This window comes from Haliotis rubra, unplaced genomic scaffold (genome assembly GCF_003918875.1).
Source record: "Haliotis rubra isolate DU_JTF1 unplaced genomic scaffold, ASM391887v1 Scf128, whole genome shotgun sequence".
Taxonomy (NCBI): Eukaryota; Metazoa; Mollusca; class Gastropoda; order Lepetellida; family Haliotidae; genus Haliotis; species Haliotis rubra.
Window position 1 is genome coordinate 713,088 of NW_025765203.1, and position 21,481 is coordinate 734,568.

The 21,481-nt window shown below is 41.9% G+C and overlaps 1 protein-coding gene across 4 annotated transcripts in view; it reads right to left on the minus strand.

Annotated features, from left to right (window-relative positions):
• Window positions 1–21,481, minus strand: part of LOC124266758 — a 38,289-nt gene that overhangs the window by 5,428 nt on the left and 11,380 nt on the right. For 2 of the 4 annotated variants that reach the window (XM_046701547.1, XM_046701548.1), the window contains exon 2: window positions 6,228–6,950. In XM_046701547.1, the coding sequence (XP_046557503.1) occupies window positions 6,228–6,841 (614 nt within the window). In that variant the 5' untranslated portion in view covers window positions 6,842–6,950. Of the gene's footprint in view, window positions 1–6,227; window positions 6,951–16,347; window positions 16,468–20,615; window positions 20,850–21,481 lie in introns of those variants that run through there. The other 2 variants (XM_046701546.1, XM_046701549.1) reach the window with 2 other exon arrangements.

The following is a 21,481-nucleotide window of genomic DNA, read 5'->3' on the forward strand; positions in this document are numbered from 1 at the left end:
CCTTTTCCTTTGCCAGCCCTGGACTGTGGAACTCTCTTCCAAAGGAAATCAGGAACACTTCATTGAAAGAAACTTTTACATCTCTCCTAAAGACCGATCTGTTCACTGCTGCCTTTCTGTAAAGTTATATGAACTATTTCCTTCCCCAATATTGTCACAGCGCCACTGAGCATCTCTACGGTGGAGATTAGGCACTTTATAAATACATTATTTGGGAAAATTAATTTTAATTTTTTATCTTATTCTTAAAAAAATTCCACTGGGGATCCGTAAAACAAGAAATAAAATTGGTCTGGCCTTATTACTATTATTATTCTTAAGAAGGGACACAACTCTGTAGCAGCTTTGACTACTGGGACATCTGAATCATAACAGTCTCAGCATGCTCATCCAACACACATATCTCGCTGTCTGTCGGTCTGTCTCCCTCAGTCTTCACCAGTCTGCCTTCATCACTATATATCCATACATCTGAATATGTATAATTTTGATAGTAACAAACAAACTCATTTAAATTGAAAAGGAGCCCAATGGCCTGAGGAAATCTAGACTTGCTTCATTTAGGGCTTTAGCATTGCAGAGAGGGCTAGGCAGTAGGGAAAATAATGTGGTTCAGGGACTGTGAGACAGACTAGAGATCAAGATACGTCTGCAACTAAACCCTAACCCAAAAACAAATACAATGTACTAAACCTCTTCTATTTGTAAAAATAAATAAATACAAAATGCCTTACTTATTCCCCTGTGAAATATTCTAAAAATCACAGAACATGAAAAAGAGACACTTCTTTCACAAAAGCATGCTACCTACTGACCCCAACATGCTAATAAATACATAGATCAGAACATGATGACCAGAATGAATCAGGGAGAAACAGAAACACAAACATATACATTACAGTAATTCTACCATAGTTCCAACAAAGATAATTAACCAAACACAGTAAACAAACAATCTGACATGGTTGTCATGAAATACTCCTTCTTCATGTACACATACAAGCCCAGCCAGATGAGGCTGTGGAATGAAACATGTCTAGCCTGCTGGCTATCTGCTGCCTTCCTACAAACCACTGACAGATCCGAACACCACCAGGAATGTTGCCCTCACACCACACAGAGCATCTTTAGGAGACTTAAGATATCTATCTGTGTCCAGAGTATGATAGCATCAGGGCTTGGACTGCAAGAATGTGATTTCCGTCTTTCTGTTGTCTTAGCAGATCTTAATACCACCACAATGCTTTGTATGTTTCCAACCATGACAGACTTTACACATATTCACTGAAATAAATAAAGCCTTGTGACAGCAGCTGAAAATTGTGATAAATAAATTATTCTCAAAAGTCAAAATAATCATTCACCTGTAGACATATGTATGACTTACAGAAATGGCCTATTCCCAGATTCAGCCTCTTTCCTCACAGCAGTTTGTACAGTGTATAACACTACATATCACCAGAAGTTATCACATGATCCACGCGTTCAGTATTTTGCTGTACTCCATGCTCTCATACCGCCGTGTTCAGTTTGACTTGAAACTCATTTGCTGAGGTCTAGAAAAACACTGCCCAGAACTAACTGGTGACAAGTAGCAAGCAACATTACTGTTGTCACCTAAGGTCACTTCAGATTTCCATAAATTAAATAACCTGATTATAATTGTTTCAAAACTGAAGTAGCAGCCATCATCTGTGATGAAATAATGATAAACAATCCTTAAACAGCAGTTTCTGACAAATGAAGAAATAAGACGGCAGGAGCTGAGTTGAGGCACCAGATCTCGAAATGAAATGTACTAAGTACTTCAAAATGTCAAAGTGTATCAGACCAATCAGGGCTTTAAACCCAGCAGATCCTGGTGCAATGCGAAGGGTCACAAATCTGGGCAGTAAGTTGTGACAGCTTCACACAATTGAAAATTGAGTACTTCTTTACACAGGCTCAGACATGTTTGGATATGACCCCTTAAGACAATATTCTCTTCCACAGAGGTTACTCCTGTCATATCTTCCCACGTAACCTCTGTTCTAATACGGTCATATTTCCGGTTCTCGTGAAAATCCCCTAGCGGCAAAAGATCGCAACACGAATTATCTCCCCTTCTTTCTATCCAATCAGAACACCTGTTACATCGACTTAGATTCAACTTGACTAACACAAGCAAATGTGGGGCCACAAATATCCACCATCTGCAGGGGACTTGTGTTGATGTTACACACAAGACGCCTAATGGCTAGCTTGTCCGTTGTCAACGAGGGCTTATGGAGATTTTCACTGATCCGCCATAACATGACTGAGTTCTGTCTAGAAGAAACGCTTATGCGTCGCGCGGGGGAAGAAGTTTAGTTTTCTCGAAGCATACGGAAATTACCGAGGCCTTGCAAATGATCACTTTTGAAACAACGTCGCTGATTGCACAACTAAATCTGATTGTCTCCAATCACCAGTCTTGAACGCCACACCATGAAAGGGCCGTATTAGAACAGAGAGGTTACGTGGGAAGATATGACAGGAGTAACCTCTGTGGGAAGAGAATGCCAAGACAATGGCTATAGTGATTTGTAATATTGTACAGCAAAATACTGCTACTTCGCAAAGAAGTTACTTCCATGTGTCCCTTGCGTGATTCTCACACACAAGCTACATACATAACACCTATACAACATGGGGTGATGTTAGCAAACTGCAGCAGTGAGGTGACGCTGTCAACAAACTGTCAACAAACACAATACGCTATTGTCATGTTCAACATGTAACTGGTGTATGTATTGAATATACAGGCCAACTACAGCCAGGAAGGCCTACTACTACATCCTTTGCCTATAACTACAAGCTATCACCAGACAAAATATACACATGTCACTATCCCAACTGATTTTTTGTAATTGGTTATCATACATGAGCAATAAATCTATTTTCACTGTTGACTAGACCAATCTTCAGTATATTATCAAGGAAGAGGAGAGACTCCTATAAGTTGCACAAGAACATGTAGGCTTACATGTAGATAAGAATGGAGTCATAAGTACCTGTAAGTGAGTGAGTGAGTTTTAGTTTTTTATGACGCTTTTAGCAATACTCCAGCAATATCGTGACAAAGGACACAAGAAATGGGCTTCACACATTGTACAGATACAATTCAAATAAGTTGTATTGATTACTGGTGTAATCAGTTGGACAACATTACTAGCAACAAATGCCACTGGATAAGAAAGAGCTTAGCCTTCAACGACCTACCAACCAAAGGCAATTCACCCTTTGTGAATATGTGAGTGAATGCAAGTCAGACATAATTGCTGTACAGACTAATTGAGTCCTGCACTGCTTATGTTGGAGGGTGCCAGCAGAACATAAAATAGTTTGAAAGTTTGTAGTGTTGATCTAATGAAAGGACAACTACAGCAGTTGGACAGCATGCCAAGTACATTAGCAACCTTCTTCTATATGGCTGCAGGGTTCACACTGTGCAGCAGGTAAACTGCCCTCACAGTAGTGAAGAACAGAGACCAAGCAGGTCACCTGCTGACTGCCAGCTCTCTGACAAGGCATAAAACTGTCTAATCCCCTATCATGATGGTCTATTTGGCAGCATTGTGTAACATTACGATACAGTTGGAAGTCTAGACACATCCATCGGATGAAGAGGGGATGATGAATCATTGCATGTTCAGGGCTGTGTCATCACTGTCACAGGTTGTAATGCATGGAACATCACACAAAAACTCTCACCTTTTGAAAAGTATCGATACTTGGAAATATTGGAGATGGGAAGAAATATTAACGATTATAGATATGACAGTTGTGTCATTTGTAACATCATACATTGTGATGATGTAAAGTTTTAATATTCAGGGGTGGAAATAACACATTGCCCAACGTCCGAGGCCAGTATTGTTTTCTGTCGGGCAAGCTAATTTGTATATCACGTTGTACTGGTGTCCAGTTGACTTTACAATGTTAATTATGGTGTTTATTTAACAGATCAACAAGAAAATCAGACTTTATAGTGGAAAAAATCATCAGGGCAAGATATTTTACATGTGCCACTGTACCAGAGTACACTAGCAATTGTAAAGTTATTTCCACCCCTGAATATACCTAAAGAGACCGTTTATTGTCCGTTGCTGTAAAGGCAACAGTCTCTCATGTTTATGTTAAACATACATGTCTTCACAGGAATCGATGCACAAATGCGTAATCCCTCACAAGTGATTTGAAATTATTTGCTCAAAGTTTCTCCTCTGATATTTATCGATAACTGATCGATATTTAGTTAACAATAACTGATCTATGATTTATTAATATTGATAGCCAGCCCTACCTTTTGCAATCGATTTTCATATATATATTTATTGAAAACAATAAGTTCTAATGAAGCATATATTACTGAATAACATGGACAATATTTGCACTGTTACTAGTTAGTGGTGACTGAATGATCCAGCTATTACTCTTTGAACACAGCTCAACATATTATTCAACTGTTACCAGGCTAAGAGGAATTATCATGAAGCCAATATGGTGAGCTTTGAGTGACTTATGAGCCACAAATGCTCCCAGCTTGTTGTATGCTGTGTGTGTGGACTACACAAGCTAAAGGGGTTAAGAGTCATTAATCAAGATTAAGCTATTAATTCACAATGACTTGCCTCACCAAATAATATTTATGTGATCTTCAGATGTAGTTTGATGGATGACCAGACCTTGCCTATAGTGACAGGCACATTAGCCATGATTACAAGCCTTACCTTGGCTGCTTGTGTCAGACCCAAGGGAACTACAGACAACGTCATTTTCAAGTCAAATGGATTGACTCTTGTCAATTTGTGTCAAACAGATTGATGACCTGGGCAGCTGTACACTTTGTTGTGACAAACATACATTGCAATAAAGACAGTTCCTTTTGTGCTCTTGGACATTTCTGGTCCTGGTGTGTGACATCTGTGATCTTAGTGACCAAGTTTCTCGTATACAGAATTCAGTTCTGTCAAATGCTCAGTATGAAGAATGCATTATCTATGCTACACATAACAGAAGGAATAGTGGAAGTGTTGACAGAATGACAGAGATAACAGCTTTAAAATAATTCTTTTTACTTTCAGAGATTATTTGCTGAACCAAATGTCTTGTTTTCATATTCAGCCGATGATAATTGGTAATATGTCAACATCAATGTTTAAATTATTGGCCAAAATTGCATGTCCCATGTTGTACATGTTTATATAGGTATTGTTTCCTTCAAGCAGGTCAGGTATACAAGCACAACTAGGGCAGGTAACACTGGTGATGAGTGGGCTTGGCGGATGAATCATAAATTTGTCGTCTCACATGAGGGTATGTATCTTACATGGAGACTAGTCCTAGTGTCTCTTAGGTGAGTGAGTTTAGTTTTATGCCACACTCATAAATATTCCAGCTATAACTCAGTGGTCTGTAAATAATCGAGTCTGGACCAGACAATCCAGTGATCAACATCATGAGCATCGATCTACGCAATTGGGATACGATCACATGTGTCATCCAAGTCAGTGAGGCTGATCACCTGATCCTGTTAGTCGCCACTTACAACAAGCATGGGTTACTGAAGACCAATTCTAACCTGGACCTTCACGGATGACTGTCACTTAAGACACTATATATACTGGTACCGATATACTGCTACCCACCTACACAGTATTGTACATTTCAAGGATAAGTCACCTCGGACATTGGAGATATAATTGGAGAAAGAAGTGCGAGGCACTGTGGCTCACTTTAAGATGTCTGAGCCAATGTTAAACTGAGACAATGATGTAAACATAGCATCACATGCACTGTTATATCTCTTCAAAGGAACAAGTAGTCAAAAGCATTTCTGGAATACGCTCCAAAAATTCCATAACTTCAGTCAATATGTAGATCAAGTGACCTATTTTCTGTCCTTGTGATGAAAATTTGAGCAGAGACATTGAGCATGGGCTTTTTCTCAAGGATCACTCTGGTGATCAGAAATACTGGTAATATCCTCATATCCTTGGAAAAACTGCCCGTACAGAATGCAAGACTTCCAATATGGCTGCCATGGTAGACATGCAGGTTCTGGCTACCACTAAAGGGCATAATTTTGGGGGAAATAATTGCTATTTTTTCTTCTCCTTAACACTGACATTTCAAATTAAGTAAATAAACATTTATTCAGTCAAAACCAGTTATATCAAATAGCCCTGAAATGTGTAAGGACTCACCCCTCTGACTGCTGATGAAGACTGCTGATCTTGATTTCTTTCGGAGACCTCTTCTCCTCCATCCGTAGTACGGGCCCCATGCCAGCACCCTTGTGTTTGACAGCAACCTCCTCACCGCCTAGCCCCAGTTTGGCGGGCGGGGCAGGGGAAAGGGGGTGGTTACCGTAATTGTTCATCACATTATTGACTGTGCCGTTATTCCTGACAGCATACTCCTCAGCATCACTGCCCTTCACCTTGATCCCTGGTCTGTCCGACACCTCCAGATTGCCATAATTGTCAATAAGTCTCTTCATATCCTGCCCTTTGTTGGAGTTGGCAACTTCCACTGCCTCCCCAGTGACGCCTCTGGGGTGGATCTGTCGCTGGATTGGGGGATCTGGGTAGCCCTGCAGCATGGTATTCATACTACCTTTGTTGATGTCAGCTATTTTCTGTGCTTCGGACGATATGTTCCGTACACCGGGGCGTGGGGAGCTGTAGTTGTTGATGTTGTCGGAATAGTCAAACCACTTCTCAATCCCTCCTCGGTTCTTCTCTGCATTACACATGGCCTCAGGGCGGACACGTGGATGGGGCCGTGGGGAGGGGACATATTCTCCGTTCACTGACATGGTGAGGTAATACTGTGGAATCCAAAGGAATTATGATGTGAAATTAATAAAAACCTCTTCTCATTTCCGGTCCACCTTGGATATGTTGAAAGGAGGATATCGTCACTTCCTGCAACATAAAATGAGTTCACTTTCAAAACAGTTACAATAATAAGTCCAAGAGTCGGCATGACTCTAGATTATGTTGCTCATCATTAATCCAGTCATATACAAGCAGTAGACATGAAACAAACATAGGAATCCATTATACAGGGAAGTACTTGGTAACCCAAACGCTGACAAGGTGGCGGGTCACATCTCATAAAATTATGTATTTTTATCAACAGAAAACACTTCTAACGTTTATGATTAGGACTTGTATGGAGACCTGAACATACACATTAGGCTGGGTGTAAAAAACATGCCGTGGCCAAGGTTGTGTACCAGGTTCACTTCAGGAGACATTCCTGTCTAAATTACCCACGGCTGATACACAATTAGTCATAACCATGGCACGTTTAGAAGCAGTGACTACATCAACTAAATCTATTGCTGACAACAGTCAACACAATGTCCTTCATTTGCCAAAACAAGCTGTTGATTTCAGACTGATCAGTATTCATCCCTTCAGGAAACCTGCCCCGTATCTATGAATCATGAATCATCTATGGAGTAGTTTATCTATCCACATCAAACACACCAGGACAAGGATAGCAGTGGCAAATTTACAAGCAAAGCCAAAAGATGTTTTCATCATTTGCAAACCTGCCTTTGAGTGTTGTTCATGAGAGTAGCCTCTGGGAAGAAGGTACATACAATTTGACCTAATTGACTTGCCCTTCACTGTAAGTGCCTTTAACACTTAATTTGAACTTGCTCACACACTGTTAATCCTGAAACTCTGAGTATCATAAACGCCTGAGGGCACACATATAAATGTGGCCTTCCATTATCAACATGTAATTGATGACGACCAGGTATGATTCACAAATTGCAACGAGTGTGGGACAGCTGAGAGACACACATTCTCATGCACAAAGGAACAATACCCACTCCTGTGCCATTAGACATCACTGCGATACCTGCCACTTGTGGCCTTACATTAGGCTCCACACTAAGATCCATCACACCTGGATTATCCAGTAACTCCCTGCTCCAACCTACTTGTACCAACCTGCTCCTTTCACCTGTGCACCAGACGTGCTTCTACTCTAGCCCCAACCTTTCAGTAACAGACTAGGGTGATCCCTGCTCCAACCTACCTGCACCAGACGTGCTGCTACTCTAGCCCCAACCTTTCAGTAACAGACTAGGGTGATCCCTGCTCCAACCTGCCCCAACCTTTCCAGTAGACCTGCTGCCTACTCCAGCTACCCCCAACCTTTCAGTAACGACTAGGGTGATCCCTGCTCCAACCTACCTGCACCAGACGTGCTTCTACTCCAACCTTTCAGTAACAGACTAGGGTGATCCCTGCTCCAACCTACCTGCACCAGACGTGCTGCTACTCTAGCCCCAACCTTTCAGTAACAGACTAGGGTGATCCCTGCTCCAACCTACCTGCACCAGACGTGCTGCTACTACTTTCTAACAGACTAGGGTGATCCCCAACCTTTCAGTAACAGACTAGGGTGATCCCTGCTCCAACCTACCTGCACCAGACGTGCTGCTACTCTAGCCCCAACCTTTCAGTAACAGACTAGGGTGATCCCTGCTCCAACCTACCTGCACCAGACGTGCTGCTACTCTAGCCCCAACCTTTCAGTAACAGACTAGGGTGATCCCTGCTCCAACCTACCTGCACCAGACGTGCTGCTACTCTAGCCCCAACCTTTCAGTAACAGACTAGGGTGATCCCTGCTCCAACCTACCTGCACCAGACGTGCTGCTACTCTACTCTAGCCCCAACCTTTCAGTAACAGACTAGGGTGATCCCTGCTCCAACCTACCTGCACCAGACGCGTGCACCAGGCGTGCCCTGCTAACTCTAGCCCCAACCTTTCAGTAACAGACTAGGAAGATCCCTGCTCCAACCTACCTGCACCAGGCGTGCTGCTGCTCTAGCCCCAACCTTTCAGTAACAGACTAGGGTGATCCCTGCTCCAACCTTTCCCAGACCTGCAACCTACCTGCCCAGACGTGAAGATCCCTCAGTCCCCAGCATATGTATACCAGTGGGGGTTCAATGATCTGTGCCTAATCTACCTGAGGCCTTAACGTTGCATGTTCCAGATATTACCTGTCAATCAAACCACCACCAAGTGACCAAATGTCATCAGCAACATGTCAGCTATGATTGAGCTGGTCAGTGTTAAGTAACATCAAGGTTATATCATATGGCTGTGAAACGATCTGCACATTGGTTAATCTCTTAAGTCTGCTTGTTCAGGGGTCACAAGATTTGTGAAGGTGTGGACAAAAATTAAGTCCACCTATCCCTAGGCAATTAAACTGTCAAAACCTACCTGACTTTAGGACCACTTATCCATAATAATGCAAGACACCACTTGAATTACACACTGCTACCGTTAGAACCAATCAGCTAAATGGGAGGACCTCCAGGATCAATCACAGAATGCACCTGGCTTTAGTTGGATCATTTATGAGCAAAACTAATTTATTTTATTTGCTACATATGGGACAAGAATTTATCAGTTTTATCAGGATTAATTTGAAATTTCTCAATCTGCATCCTGTGCTTTGAGTTGAATATTTTCCACATTCTCCAAAGCACTTTTGACATGTTGAATATTTTCTTTCATCAGGACCTCCCTAAACATTGATCACAAACATGTGACATGCAAACATCTTGTTTAAGTACACACATCCAACCTCTCACCAAAAACATTTAGCCAAATACAGAGCTCTAATTCAACAACTCCTTACACTCAAATGTACTATACTGAACAAAAGCATGACGTCCTCGTCACTTTCTTCTCAGCAGAACTTTAATTACAGCAGTAATACCTGTTGCACTAGTCTGACCAGCCCTCGCCCCTACACCATCCGGCACCCCCCTGACGGCATCCCTACACTGGAGGCTTCACGTCAGACTCCGATCAGGTTCTGCTGTCTGGACCAGGGGAGTTACCATAGGTTACCTGGGATCTGCCCATATATTTATCACCAGAAGAAGTGCACTGATCTTAGGCCAGCTTGGATGCTTTTATTGTGTGTTTACTGGACATTAAACATTTATAGCCCATTATCCCTTGGTCCAGCAGTAATGGCTGTCCTAACTTCCCTTTCATTATAAGAAATGTTTCATATAAGCACACTGAACAGATGTGTTTGTTTATAGTTAAGGGAAATGAAGATTTTTGCTCATTTAGCAATTTAGAAGTGTAAACATAAATTCATTGAAATAGTTTTACGTTGATTACTACACAATAAACTATTATGTCAGTAAACTTAAAACAATTAAGAATGATATATTTCAGTAAGTGAATATGTCGTGACATTTCACAAACACAGGTTCATGAATTGAACTCATGTTTTATTTCAAGCTAACCTTTCCCAGCTGCAACCTAACCACAAATCTGTGGGCTTTACTTCATATTCATTATCACCTCTGATAACAACAGGCAAATTGTTTTCCATCTCCTTCAACAGTAGGCAAATTGTATTCTACCTGGTTTAACAGTAGGCAAATTGTATTCCACCTCCTATAACAGCAGGCAAATTGTATTCCACCTCCTATAACAGCAGAAAAATTGTATTCCACCTCCTATAACAACAGGCAAATTGTATTCCACCTCCTATAACGGCAGGAAGATTGTATTCCACCTCTTGTAACAGCAGGCAGATTGTTTTCATTGTTTATCATGGTTGCTAGGCAAAGTGCAAGAATCAAATGATTTCCCTGAGACCAACACATTCTCAACCATATCACAAATCCAGTGTTTAATTATATTTAATTCAAGCATGTGTTTCGAATGTTGTCATAACAGCCTTGTTTGTTTTGGAGAGGGCTACCATTCTGGGAATGTCATGGAAGCTCCTGTCAGCTTCATCAACAGCTTCCAGATGGTGTCTTGTGCAGACTGCAGCAGTCAGGCTGACCCTTCAGTTGGGTTTGAACATCTTTGTCCTAGGGGTGCTAAACATTGGACAAGAGTGCCAATGTCAAACACAGGCCCTACAACAAACTGTCCTCCACTGAAACTGTCCAGACATTGCAGTTTGTTTTCTTGAACCAACAACTAATTCAGACTGGGATGGTTGCATGGAGAATGGAGAAGTTCAGTGAGGGCACAAAATGTTAAATCATTTGGGTTTTTTATTAAGTAGGCATTATACATTATAAATAACAACACCCTTCTGTTGAAAATATAAACTAACTCATTTAAGTAAGAGTCATTTTTTTCATGGCCAATGGACTGTCCATAACTTAGGAGTGATTGAGTTTAGTTTTATGCCACTTTTACAATTTTCCAGCAATATCGTGGCAGGGGACGCGGGAAATGGGCTTCACACATTGTACTCATAAGGGGAATCGAATCCAGCTCTCGGCACGCTTCTGTGTGCTGCGAGATCATGACAATGGGGGTAGGGTAATCAGAACACTACTGAAATATACTGACAGACTGACAGACAGAAAAACAGACAGACATTGATATGTGCATTGAAATCTTTGTTGTTGTTTTTTAGCAAAACTTACAGCTGATATTGTCTCAGATCCGATGACAAATTGATTGTTGGAAGCAGATATCCTTGAAAGTACCACTGCAAATGAGATGCAAGGAATTTGACACCACAACTGAGGAAATGTTCTTTACTAGCTAAGCCAATGACTGAAGAACCAGGAACCAGCAATAAAGCCGGAACTAGTATCTCTCTCAGTCACTCAACCACAATATTTCCCATTTTCTTGAATGTAAAGGCCTTGCATGAAGCAAGTTAGATTTTCATCAGGTTCAGAATCTAAAAAACTCTCATTTTCAATATTAAGTAATTTGTTTATATCAAATTATCTATTTGTAGAGAGTAAACATTAGTTTGCAGAACCATCTATACAGTATTTAGTAAGCTCTACACAACCATGAGTGAGTGAATTGGGTTTTACGCCGGCTTTTAGGGACCGTTCATAATTTATGGCTAGGGGGGGTGATGATGATTTTTAATGGAGAAGCATGTACAATGTGAATGACCCCCCCCAAAAAAGATTTATGTACAAAGTAAGTGGCCATCCCTGCATGTCATGTACAAAGTCAATGACCCCCCCCACACACACATTTTTATAGCATAATTTTTAATATTTTTATGTAAGAAATTGCTGATGCCCCCCCTAGAAACGTGTACAAAATTGATGGACCCCCCAACCTTCCCAGAACAAAATGGGTGACCCCCCCCCCCTTAAAATCATTATGAACGGTACCTTAGCAATATTCCAGCAATATCACAGTGGGTGATGTACTGAGGATCTATTCTAACCTGGATTCTGTACAGGGGTGATCCCACAATTGTATTCCCTTCTACGGTTTGTAGCAGACAAAACACGAAGTTGGTCACATAAACATTCTCTGTTGTGTTTGAAGATAATGACAGAGACAAAGGGTTCCGAAAGTACGATATTGACAATTGGGAAGATCTGTAGGAATGTCGGTCACACCATGGTGTAAACACCACTGTGAACACATCAAACAAAACAATCGTACTTTTCTCTAAACACAGCGCACGCGACAGTTAACTTCAACAACATTTGGTGGTCACAAATATCAGGTTTTAGAAAAGCAGACGACACTGTATTTGGCGTATGGGCTAAAGAGACACTATGTCTGTCAATATTGAACATACCCCTTGCACATATTGAACCTGCAGACGGAAGACAAATGTCATTATGGTTGAACTGCCTGAAGGCACATTTTGCAACTGCTATATTACCACAGAAACGCAGCCAACATTCTAATTCAAATCTAAGAATAAAAAAATCTATCCAGTTAGCAAAAATCTTTTTAAACTTCAAAGAAACATTACACTAAAATGTTCCACAATAAAACAGTTTTCACGAGGCTATGTTTGTCAAGGTACATAAAAGACATTTTAAAAATGATTTTTTTAGTGCTTAAAAGTAATATTTGACCTTTTAACTCACGTTTCACCTTTAGAATAGCTGTTTTAAATCGACCAATTTGTTTACCAGAACAGCAAAACGGGTTCACATGTGGTTAACGTGTGTCAGTGAACTATCTCAATACTCTTTGAGGAATCCGGTAGTGCATATAGATCTACATAATGCTCACATACCTTGTGTAAATATGGCTTCACGGGCTGCAGGATCGAATATTGATAAACTTGACTTGAACAAGATGAGAATCTCAAATGTACAAGTGGTCTTCATGACCATGGGTGTTGGTGGGGTAGCCTAGTGGTTAAAGCTTTCGCTCGTCATGCTGAAGACCTGGGTTTGATTCCCCAAATGGGTACAATGTGTGAAGCCCATTTCTGGTGTCCCCACCTCCGGGATATTGCTGGAATATTGCTAAAAGCGGTGTAAAACTAAACTCACTCATGACCATGTGGTGGGGGTTTATGATCCGACATCAGCAAACAAAGTTCATGACTATGGTTCAATATACTGCACTAAATATACCATACACATGTCTGCACATGCCCCTACTGCTGCAACTGAGTAATAAAATCAAAGTGCCCCCTCATGAATTGAAACTGCACTTTAAGTGTCTTTCTGAACCAATTCTTGTCATCTGATCTGGTCAATAAAAACTAAATGTAAAACGTACTTACTCATATATTCTAACAACCCCCAACTCCACAAGAGTGAGTGACTATGCATCTACGATGCTGTCAGCAATATTCCAGCAATACCAGGGCGGGGGACACCAGAAATGGGCTTCACACATTGTACCCATGTGGGGAATCAAACCCGTCTTCAGCGTGATGAGCGGATGTTTTAACCACTGGGCTACCCCACCGTCCCTCAACCCCACAAGAAACCAACACAAAAACAAACAGGCAAATACACCAAGTCATCGGGAGACAACATATCCTCATCTGATGCAAGCCGTAAACAGTTTGGCAACTTACACCTCACTTTTGGTTCATTGCCAGTGGATATATTGAGTTTAGTGAAGAAAAAAACAATGCAGTTCAGTAATGTAAAAAATCCAAATCATCAAAAGACACCAACTGGTCCACCACTAGACTGATGTGCAGAGCATGTTTCATCCAGATATAGTAAACAGCTGGGAGTTCTGCTCCAAAAACGGAGCAGACCTTCGCTTTCAGTGTAAATCCAACTTATGAAAACATAGAAAAAATGAAACTAAATATATAAATAGAAAATGTCAAATCATCAAAGGTACCACTTCTCCATTAGACTAATTTCTATAGCAGGGTCCATAAAAATTGCTTTACGATGTTGGAGTTCTGCAGTACCAACATTTTCAGTATGTCTATATACAGGTAATGGGACACAATAAAGTTTCCTCCTGTCCTGTCATTGATTCTGGGATAATGACTCTATTGTGCTGCTATTCAATACTTTCCTTATTAGAAATCTTCAGTTAGATGGATGTGAATTCAGTGGTTGTGAATACCTAATCCTTCCGGATAGTGCATGACAAGGACTAGAAATATTCCAAGTATAACCTTCAAAATTATATTTATGGACTCAGTTCCACAAAGTTAAAGATTAGGAGTTATAATCATGAACGGGGTAGGGAGGTGGTGAAAGTGTTTACGATGGGTAGTTCAACGCTGGCGTACTTGTGGTGAGATACGACAGACAGTTGACAGGTGAAGCTGGCTTTGCTTGTTTAAGCACATAACTTGTCCTGCACTAACATGCAACCCGATGAATGAAACGCAGCAAACAATGTACCATGTTATAAAACACAGGGAACACCAAGGTCTGAACAAAGTCCGTCCCAACACAAATGTGTATGACCAAAAGAATACCAGTCTCTTTCTACAAGTCACCACATTTGTCTGGCTTGAACAGCCTTAGTTCACTAAATGTAGTGGTTCCAAAACTACCAGATACAATAAAATGTTCTATTATTCTCAAAACTCCACACGTATCTACATACAGATTAGTTAATATGTTTGAAATTTCAACATAAACCTTTCCATGCTACTTCAGCTCTGAAAGTCACGATGCTTCATACTGGCTAATATGAAAGTAATCCTTGAGAAATATGTGTACTTGGGAAAAACAAAAACAAACAAATATAACACGTGCGATACCCCAAATGCTACGCTAAAATAGTGGATGAGTTTTAGTTTTATGCCGCACTCAGCAATATTCCAGCTATATGGCGGTACGCCAAAATAAATTCGTTGTTGATGACGGGAGTCGACAGGGTGTAGTCCATATACTCTACACCTGGATAAATCTACGCGTCCATGGGAATGAAGGATCCGCTCCGCATCCAGAGTTGAAAGGGACTATTGTTAACAAACAAGCCACTTGATATCTCTCACACACAATTATGTACAAATCGAGAACACGTCAACCACAAATCTGCAATAAAACAGATCTACATACATGAATCACAGGGCCTAAATACCTGTCTGCGTTTAAATGCCCTGATTGACTGTGTTTATAAATAAGTGTAGTAGATTATTGTGGACCTGACTAGACCCCTGAACGTTCCGTCCAAGTATCAGGTTCACTACTGCACCCTGCTGAAACCCACGCTACAGGAGTGGAGATTTACACATACTGGGGAGACACTAGACTGTGTCCTTGATTAAAGGATAAGATATTCTGTTGATAAACGCGACGCTTTGGCACACGCAAATGTACCTGTAATTATCTTCCTAACGCTCCTGATAACATCCAGTCCAAAGAAATCGCAATGGCTTGCTACAAGACAACAGACCTACATTACGGACGGCAGGTTGAAAAATGTGTCAATCTACTTTTACCGTATTTCAATTTCTTGAATATTTTTTGTACGCTTTGAAAAATAAATCAACATTCTAATATGAAACCCAACATATCTGCACTGTTTTAAAATTATGTTACATTTCTACTATAAATTCAAATATTATTAAACGCTTCTTATTTGAAAACTAAATCAACATTCTAATATGAATTCCAACATTTATTAAATGTTATGTTTTTACAACGAAATCAAATCCGCTTACTCGCGATCGTACTTATCATAATACAGAGAGATCTAGCAGACGACAGTTTGTCTCGCAGTATAATTTATGGAAAGTCTGTTATAACAGTTTTACTTGAAACAGTTGGCATGTACAACATTTAACCTGCATTTAAAAGTATCCCTAAATACGACCAAACGTCTATTGTGACCTACCTTTCAGGCTGTAAACACAAGTGGTCGTGTTTCAACGACACGCACACATATATATCCCCTCGACTCGGTCAAGCGAAGCGTGTAACTCGGCGTTAAGTGTCGCGAAACCAGTCTTGCATGTCATTCATTCAGATGCAGTTTTCCGGGCGACACAGAAGGACTACAAGCCCTCTTCTCAGAGGAATACCTCTGTCCGGGTTTTAAACATCAACTCGGGCAGACCTATCGTTCACAACTACTCACCTGTCAATGCAACGACTAGACTTGATATTACAAGTCTGCTCCGTTGCAGATTGACACAGAACACATATATGCTTGGCCGCCATTGCTCCGGACGTCCACACACTGCTGATGCACAGAAGGCGTGTAATTAATACACCATGCTCGTCCCTACTAACTCGAGATATACACACTCAATCAGCCCTCTGTTGTTCTAGGCATATAGTATATTCTTGTCCCGTGACCTCGGTCTTCTCAGGTAGATAAACATATTCACAACACTACAGTCGTATCTTTTGAGGGTTATCAAGTCGCCATGAAACATCTCCCGTTCCTAGATAAATAAACTGGGTTGGTGCATCCCGATATTCACATAAGAAACGACACGCGCACATATACTTATATATTCCATGCATGCTTTTAGTAATTATTCCAGCAATATCACGGCGGGGAACACTAGAAATGGGCTTCACCCATTGTACAAATGTGGGGAATCGAACCCGATTCTTCAGCGTGACAAGAGAACGCTTTAACCATAAGGCTACCCCACCGCCCCGGCCACACGATAACCTCGATTTTCCACATTTTCTTGAAAATAGTCCATGTGTTCTTTTCCGAAATCAGTATCTACGAGGTACACGTAACTCCACAGGAACGTTCCGATTCTTAACACAAGTAGGCTATACCTATATCCATCCATTCATTCATTCATTCATGTGTGATAGCGAATACCGCCGAATGACGAGGTTTGTCCCTGTGGCAAGATGCATGGCACTGAAAGGTGTAACAATCAGTCAAGTTTATTCTCCAATCACCAAAGGTGCTATACGACTACATATGCAAACAAATGGGTCTGTGCAGAGTTGCATCCCCGGGGCACGCCAGACATATGATTGTCAGGGGTTCGAATCCTGGTTCGCTCTGAATATGTGCCACGGTGTGTTAGTACCATACACGTGCGCATGGACTTCACCAAAATGAAGTGTGATACCTGCATCACTTCGGATTTTCCTCCAAGAAGAGGCCGATTTATAACTGAAATACTATGTTGTTACTGAGGAGCGGACCCGTGAAGATCCGGGTTAGAATTGATCTTCAGCATCCCATGCTTGTCGTAAGAGGCTACTAACGGGATTGGGTGGTCAGGCTCGCTGACTTGGTTCACACATGTAGTCGTATCCCAGTTGCGTAGACCGATGCTCATGTGTTGTCTGGTCCAGACTCTATTATTCACAGACCGCCGCCATATAGCTGGAATATTGGTTAGTGCGGCGTAAAACTATACTCACCCACTGAGGAGCGTCAAACCAAGTGTGTGTGTGTGTGTGTGTGTGTGTGTGAAATACCAGCATCTATGCCTCATTCACTAAAGTTCCTCCTACAGTTTTAAAAAATGTGTCACCTTGCTGGTTGAGACAAGCTAAAGTACATCCAAACTAAACATCTCTAAACAAGCTCGTCTCCACATCGCTACGCCTTGTGCAGCACAGGGTTGTCCAAGACGAGCACCTCCTGCAGTAATGGGCAACATCTCTATAATTACACTTGCAGCACGCTGACAGATGCTGTCATCCATCACACGCGACAACAACACCGCCATAGACGGTCCAGCGATGCTGCAAACTCTTTGTGAAATGTTTCTAAGGTATGAAGGCCAAATCAACGGTATTTATTAGCACTTCACTCAACTTAACCCAATGCAAAAGCGACAAAGTAAATGGGTTTCTCGTCCAAACCTAATTAACCTAACGTAAAATCGTGTTCCTCAACTTCATCAATACTTGGACCAGAATGTCAGCTACAGTTGCCAAGGTAGCGAAATATTCCAACTATGAATTCAGTGGCGAAATCCTTGACTGCTGAAGAATGCGATACCTATATGTGATGAATATGACTGACATATTTGTTCGCATGGATGTGTCTATCTTCCAAACGTTTAAGAGGTTAGGGGTCAGTTCTATTCATGCAACTATCTGCCATCCCGATTTCTGTGCACAAATGATTGTGATTGGCCGACTGAAAAGGGCACCGGCGGTTACTACAGGGCACCTGTTTCAGTGGGGTCTGTCATGCACTACCTCATATTATCAGGCACGTTTTCGGTTAAGATTCGACCATTCGCAGGTCGATGTGAGATGATTGTAATAGAGCTCCCTCTGGCTCAATCGAGTTATTAAATGACATCATTGTAAAAACAACGTTACCATGTCTAGGGCAGAAAAACAAGCGTCCAGCAATCCCAAAGTTCAATCCTGACGAAGGAATATGGTGACACACCACTGCAAGGCCCACAAGCAGTCATTGCGGCCACCCAATCTCCTTTTATCCCTACGACAGACAGGGCGAAGCTTGGCACTACCCTGTCCGACCGAGTGATAGTAGTGGTTAAGGGGGCGGTGGGGTAGCCTAGTGGTTAAAGCGCTCGTTCATCACGCCGAAGGCCCGGGTTCGATTTCCCACATGGGTACAATGTGTGAAGCCTATTCCAGGTTACCGACGCCGTGGTATTGCTGGAATATTGCTAAAAGCGGCGTAAAACCATACCCCTAGTATTGGTTAGGCTTTCTACATCTTATTGTATGCTACCCGGCTACTTTAGGTACACGTTTCAGGATGAAGCCAGTTGTTTCATTTCAGCCACCTGTCCTGCATCCTCTGTTGACCAGTGTTTCATACCGCCATTCCTTTTCGGTAAATATTCTGGACCCTTAACTTGGTTCAGGGTGTAAATGAGATTTTTCAGGTTGGATCGAGATGGCCGAGAGATTCCGATTGGAAACTACGGGGGCAAATGTACCCAGGGTGGGTACTGGATTAAGGAGGGTGACTCTCCTGATGCAAATAAATAGAGAGGAAAACTTTCCAAATTTACGTAATTCCTAATTTCTCATTCACGACAGGGATCATAACACTAGTTGTTAAGGCGGGTGTTAATGTCGATGTTTAATCAACCTTGGGTTCGTTACACAGGACGATCTACGAGCTGAGGCTGGCATAATCTCACCGCATGTAGATCGTAGCTCGGATCAGTTACGGCAAATTCCCACAGTCATGCCTAACGTACGACGTGCACCCGCACCCGCAACATGACGCGATGGCTTACCGTGCCCCACCACGCACTCTATGATAGAAGTCGTTATAGCTGGGGTGCGTTACAACAAACATACCCTAAGTCACCGTCAACTGGCATGGACTGCAGATGCGTTGTCGGAGCGGCAGTCTTGTACAACATCGCACGTAAATGCAAAGTCATAAGTACGTGCAAGTGTCATTTAATGAGTGAGTTGGGTTTTACACCGGGGAACACTAGAAATGACTTCACACATTGAAACCATGTGGGAAATCGAACCCTGGTGATGAGCGGACGCTTTAACTACTAGGCTACCCCACAGCACCTCGCGTCATTCACGGCGCGTTTGCATATTCAACGTAGAGTGCGACGTCGCCATCGCGGTCGTCACACACAAGGTATATCCTGTCGATAAGCAGATACGTTGATTCCCCAACGAATTACGTAGTGGACAGAGAGAGTAGAAAGACGTGCCGGTGTGGCACTTGACTGGATATGTCATTCACTGAATACACGACCTACGCAGCCATTCAGTAACACCACTGAATGCCGAATAAGTGTATACACAATATTCTGTGAATGAGGGGGCGTGCACAACACGAAACGTTTTCAAGTAACGCCACAGTTCATCATAAGCGGGATTTCGGGCAAAGTGGCATCAAAATTCATGACTCCAAATCCTTGTTTATCCTGTAACTAATATGATGCTAAATATTTGGGACACAACCTTAGTTTCACACACGGCAATAATGACAGGGTTTAATGGTCGTCTATTGACTGGGATCGGCAGCGGCCTGTAGCATCTTCTGTTCAGCTCCATAAAATTCCGACACCTCAAGATCCACATCCTTGTCAATGACTCAGATATAGGAGTATATCATGTTTACGACAAACGAACCTTAGAAGAAATACTGTCCTCATCATAAATCCCATTTTGATCATTGTATTAGATGGCTAAAATTACGCTACCATCCATATAAATACACTTAAAGTTTCTGTAACTGAACATAAATAAAGGTATATTCGGTACAAAACAAAAATACCGCACCCACTAACCACCCTCACGTAATTCACGAAATAGTCCCGGGACCCCTACACGCCCCGTGCCCACCCCAGGACCCCTACACAACATACCTTGATTCTATAAACGTCAGTGAGGAGACAAGATTGCCACATTAAACTTTAAATATTACAGCTGGGAGGTTACGAGTCTTCAACATACCTGTGTGCTGTGAAGTCCTAGAATTCCGAATGGCCGCTCCTTGTGGCCCAGGGAATATATTCCTTTTGTCTACAGTGTCCTTGTCTGGCTGTCGCTCGCCCTCACTACATCTGTGTCTGGCTCTCTAGGACGAGAGGCTGTTTTCACAGCACGTATAACTGTTGCCGCTATCCCTGCACGCGGGTAATCCCCTACCAGTAGAGCTAATCACAGCGCTGTAACAACTTGCGGCAAACTTCACTCACACGAGTTTTTAAAAAACAACATACAAACTCATGATGTCACGGTCACGTGGACGGGGGACATGTTTGATAAACCATGTGGGGGCAACATGAGGAAAACTTGTTGCGTTTTGGCGACTAATCGAAGGAATCTTACTTTTCCTCACCGCTGTCGGTTCGTAATTGGTGATCATTTCTACTGCCCACAAGACCGTATACAAACTGTCAGTGTCATTGTGACCTGTTCTCAACTTTACAAGGGTTGGTTTATAGAGGAATGACGAACTATAGGTTTTTTTAATATTTAATTTGTAAAATGCATGATTACGATCGCCCCTCCATATTTTGTGGACGCGTCAAAAATATAAAAGTCATTCAAAGCGCAGGGCAATGCGAGAGTCCGGATTATCGTCTTGTGCCAAGCAGGACACCCCAATGGTAGTCATATTACACATCTTCTTTGGACAAGATGAACAGGTGATCGACAGAATGAGAAACGATCCTCGAAATTAATGGGTTAAGATGACACACATCCACAACCTCTAATCTCCAGTTTTGTCGGCTCTTACGGCCAACATTGCCACCAAGAATCGCTTCTGTACCCTTAATCTGGGAACACAGAGGATGTCAAAGATTGGTAACATT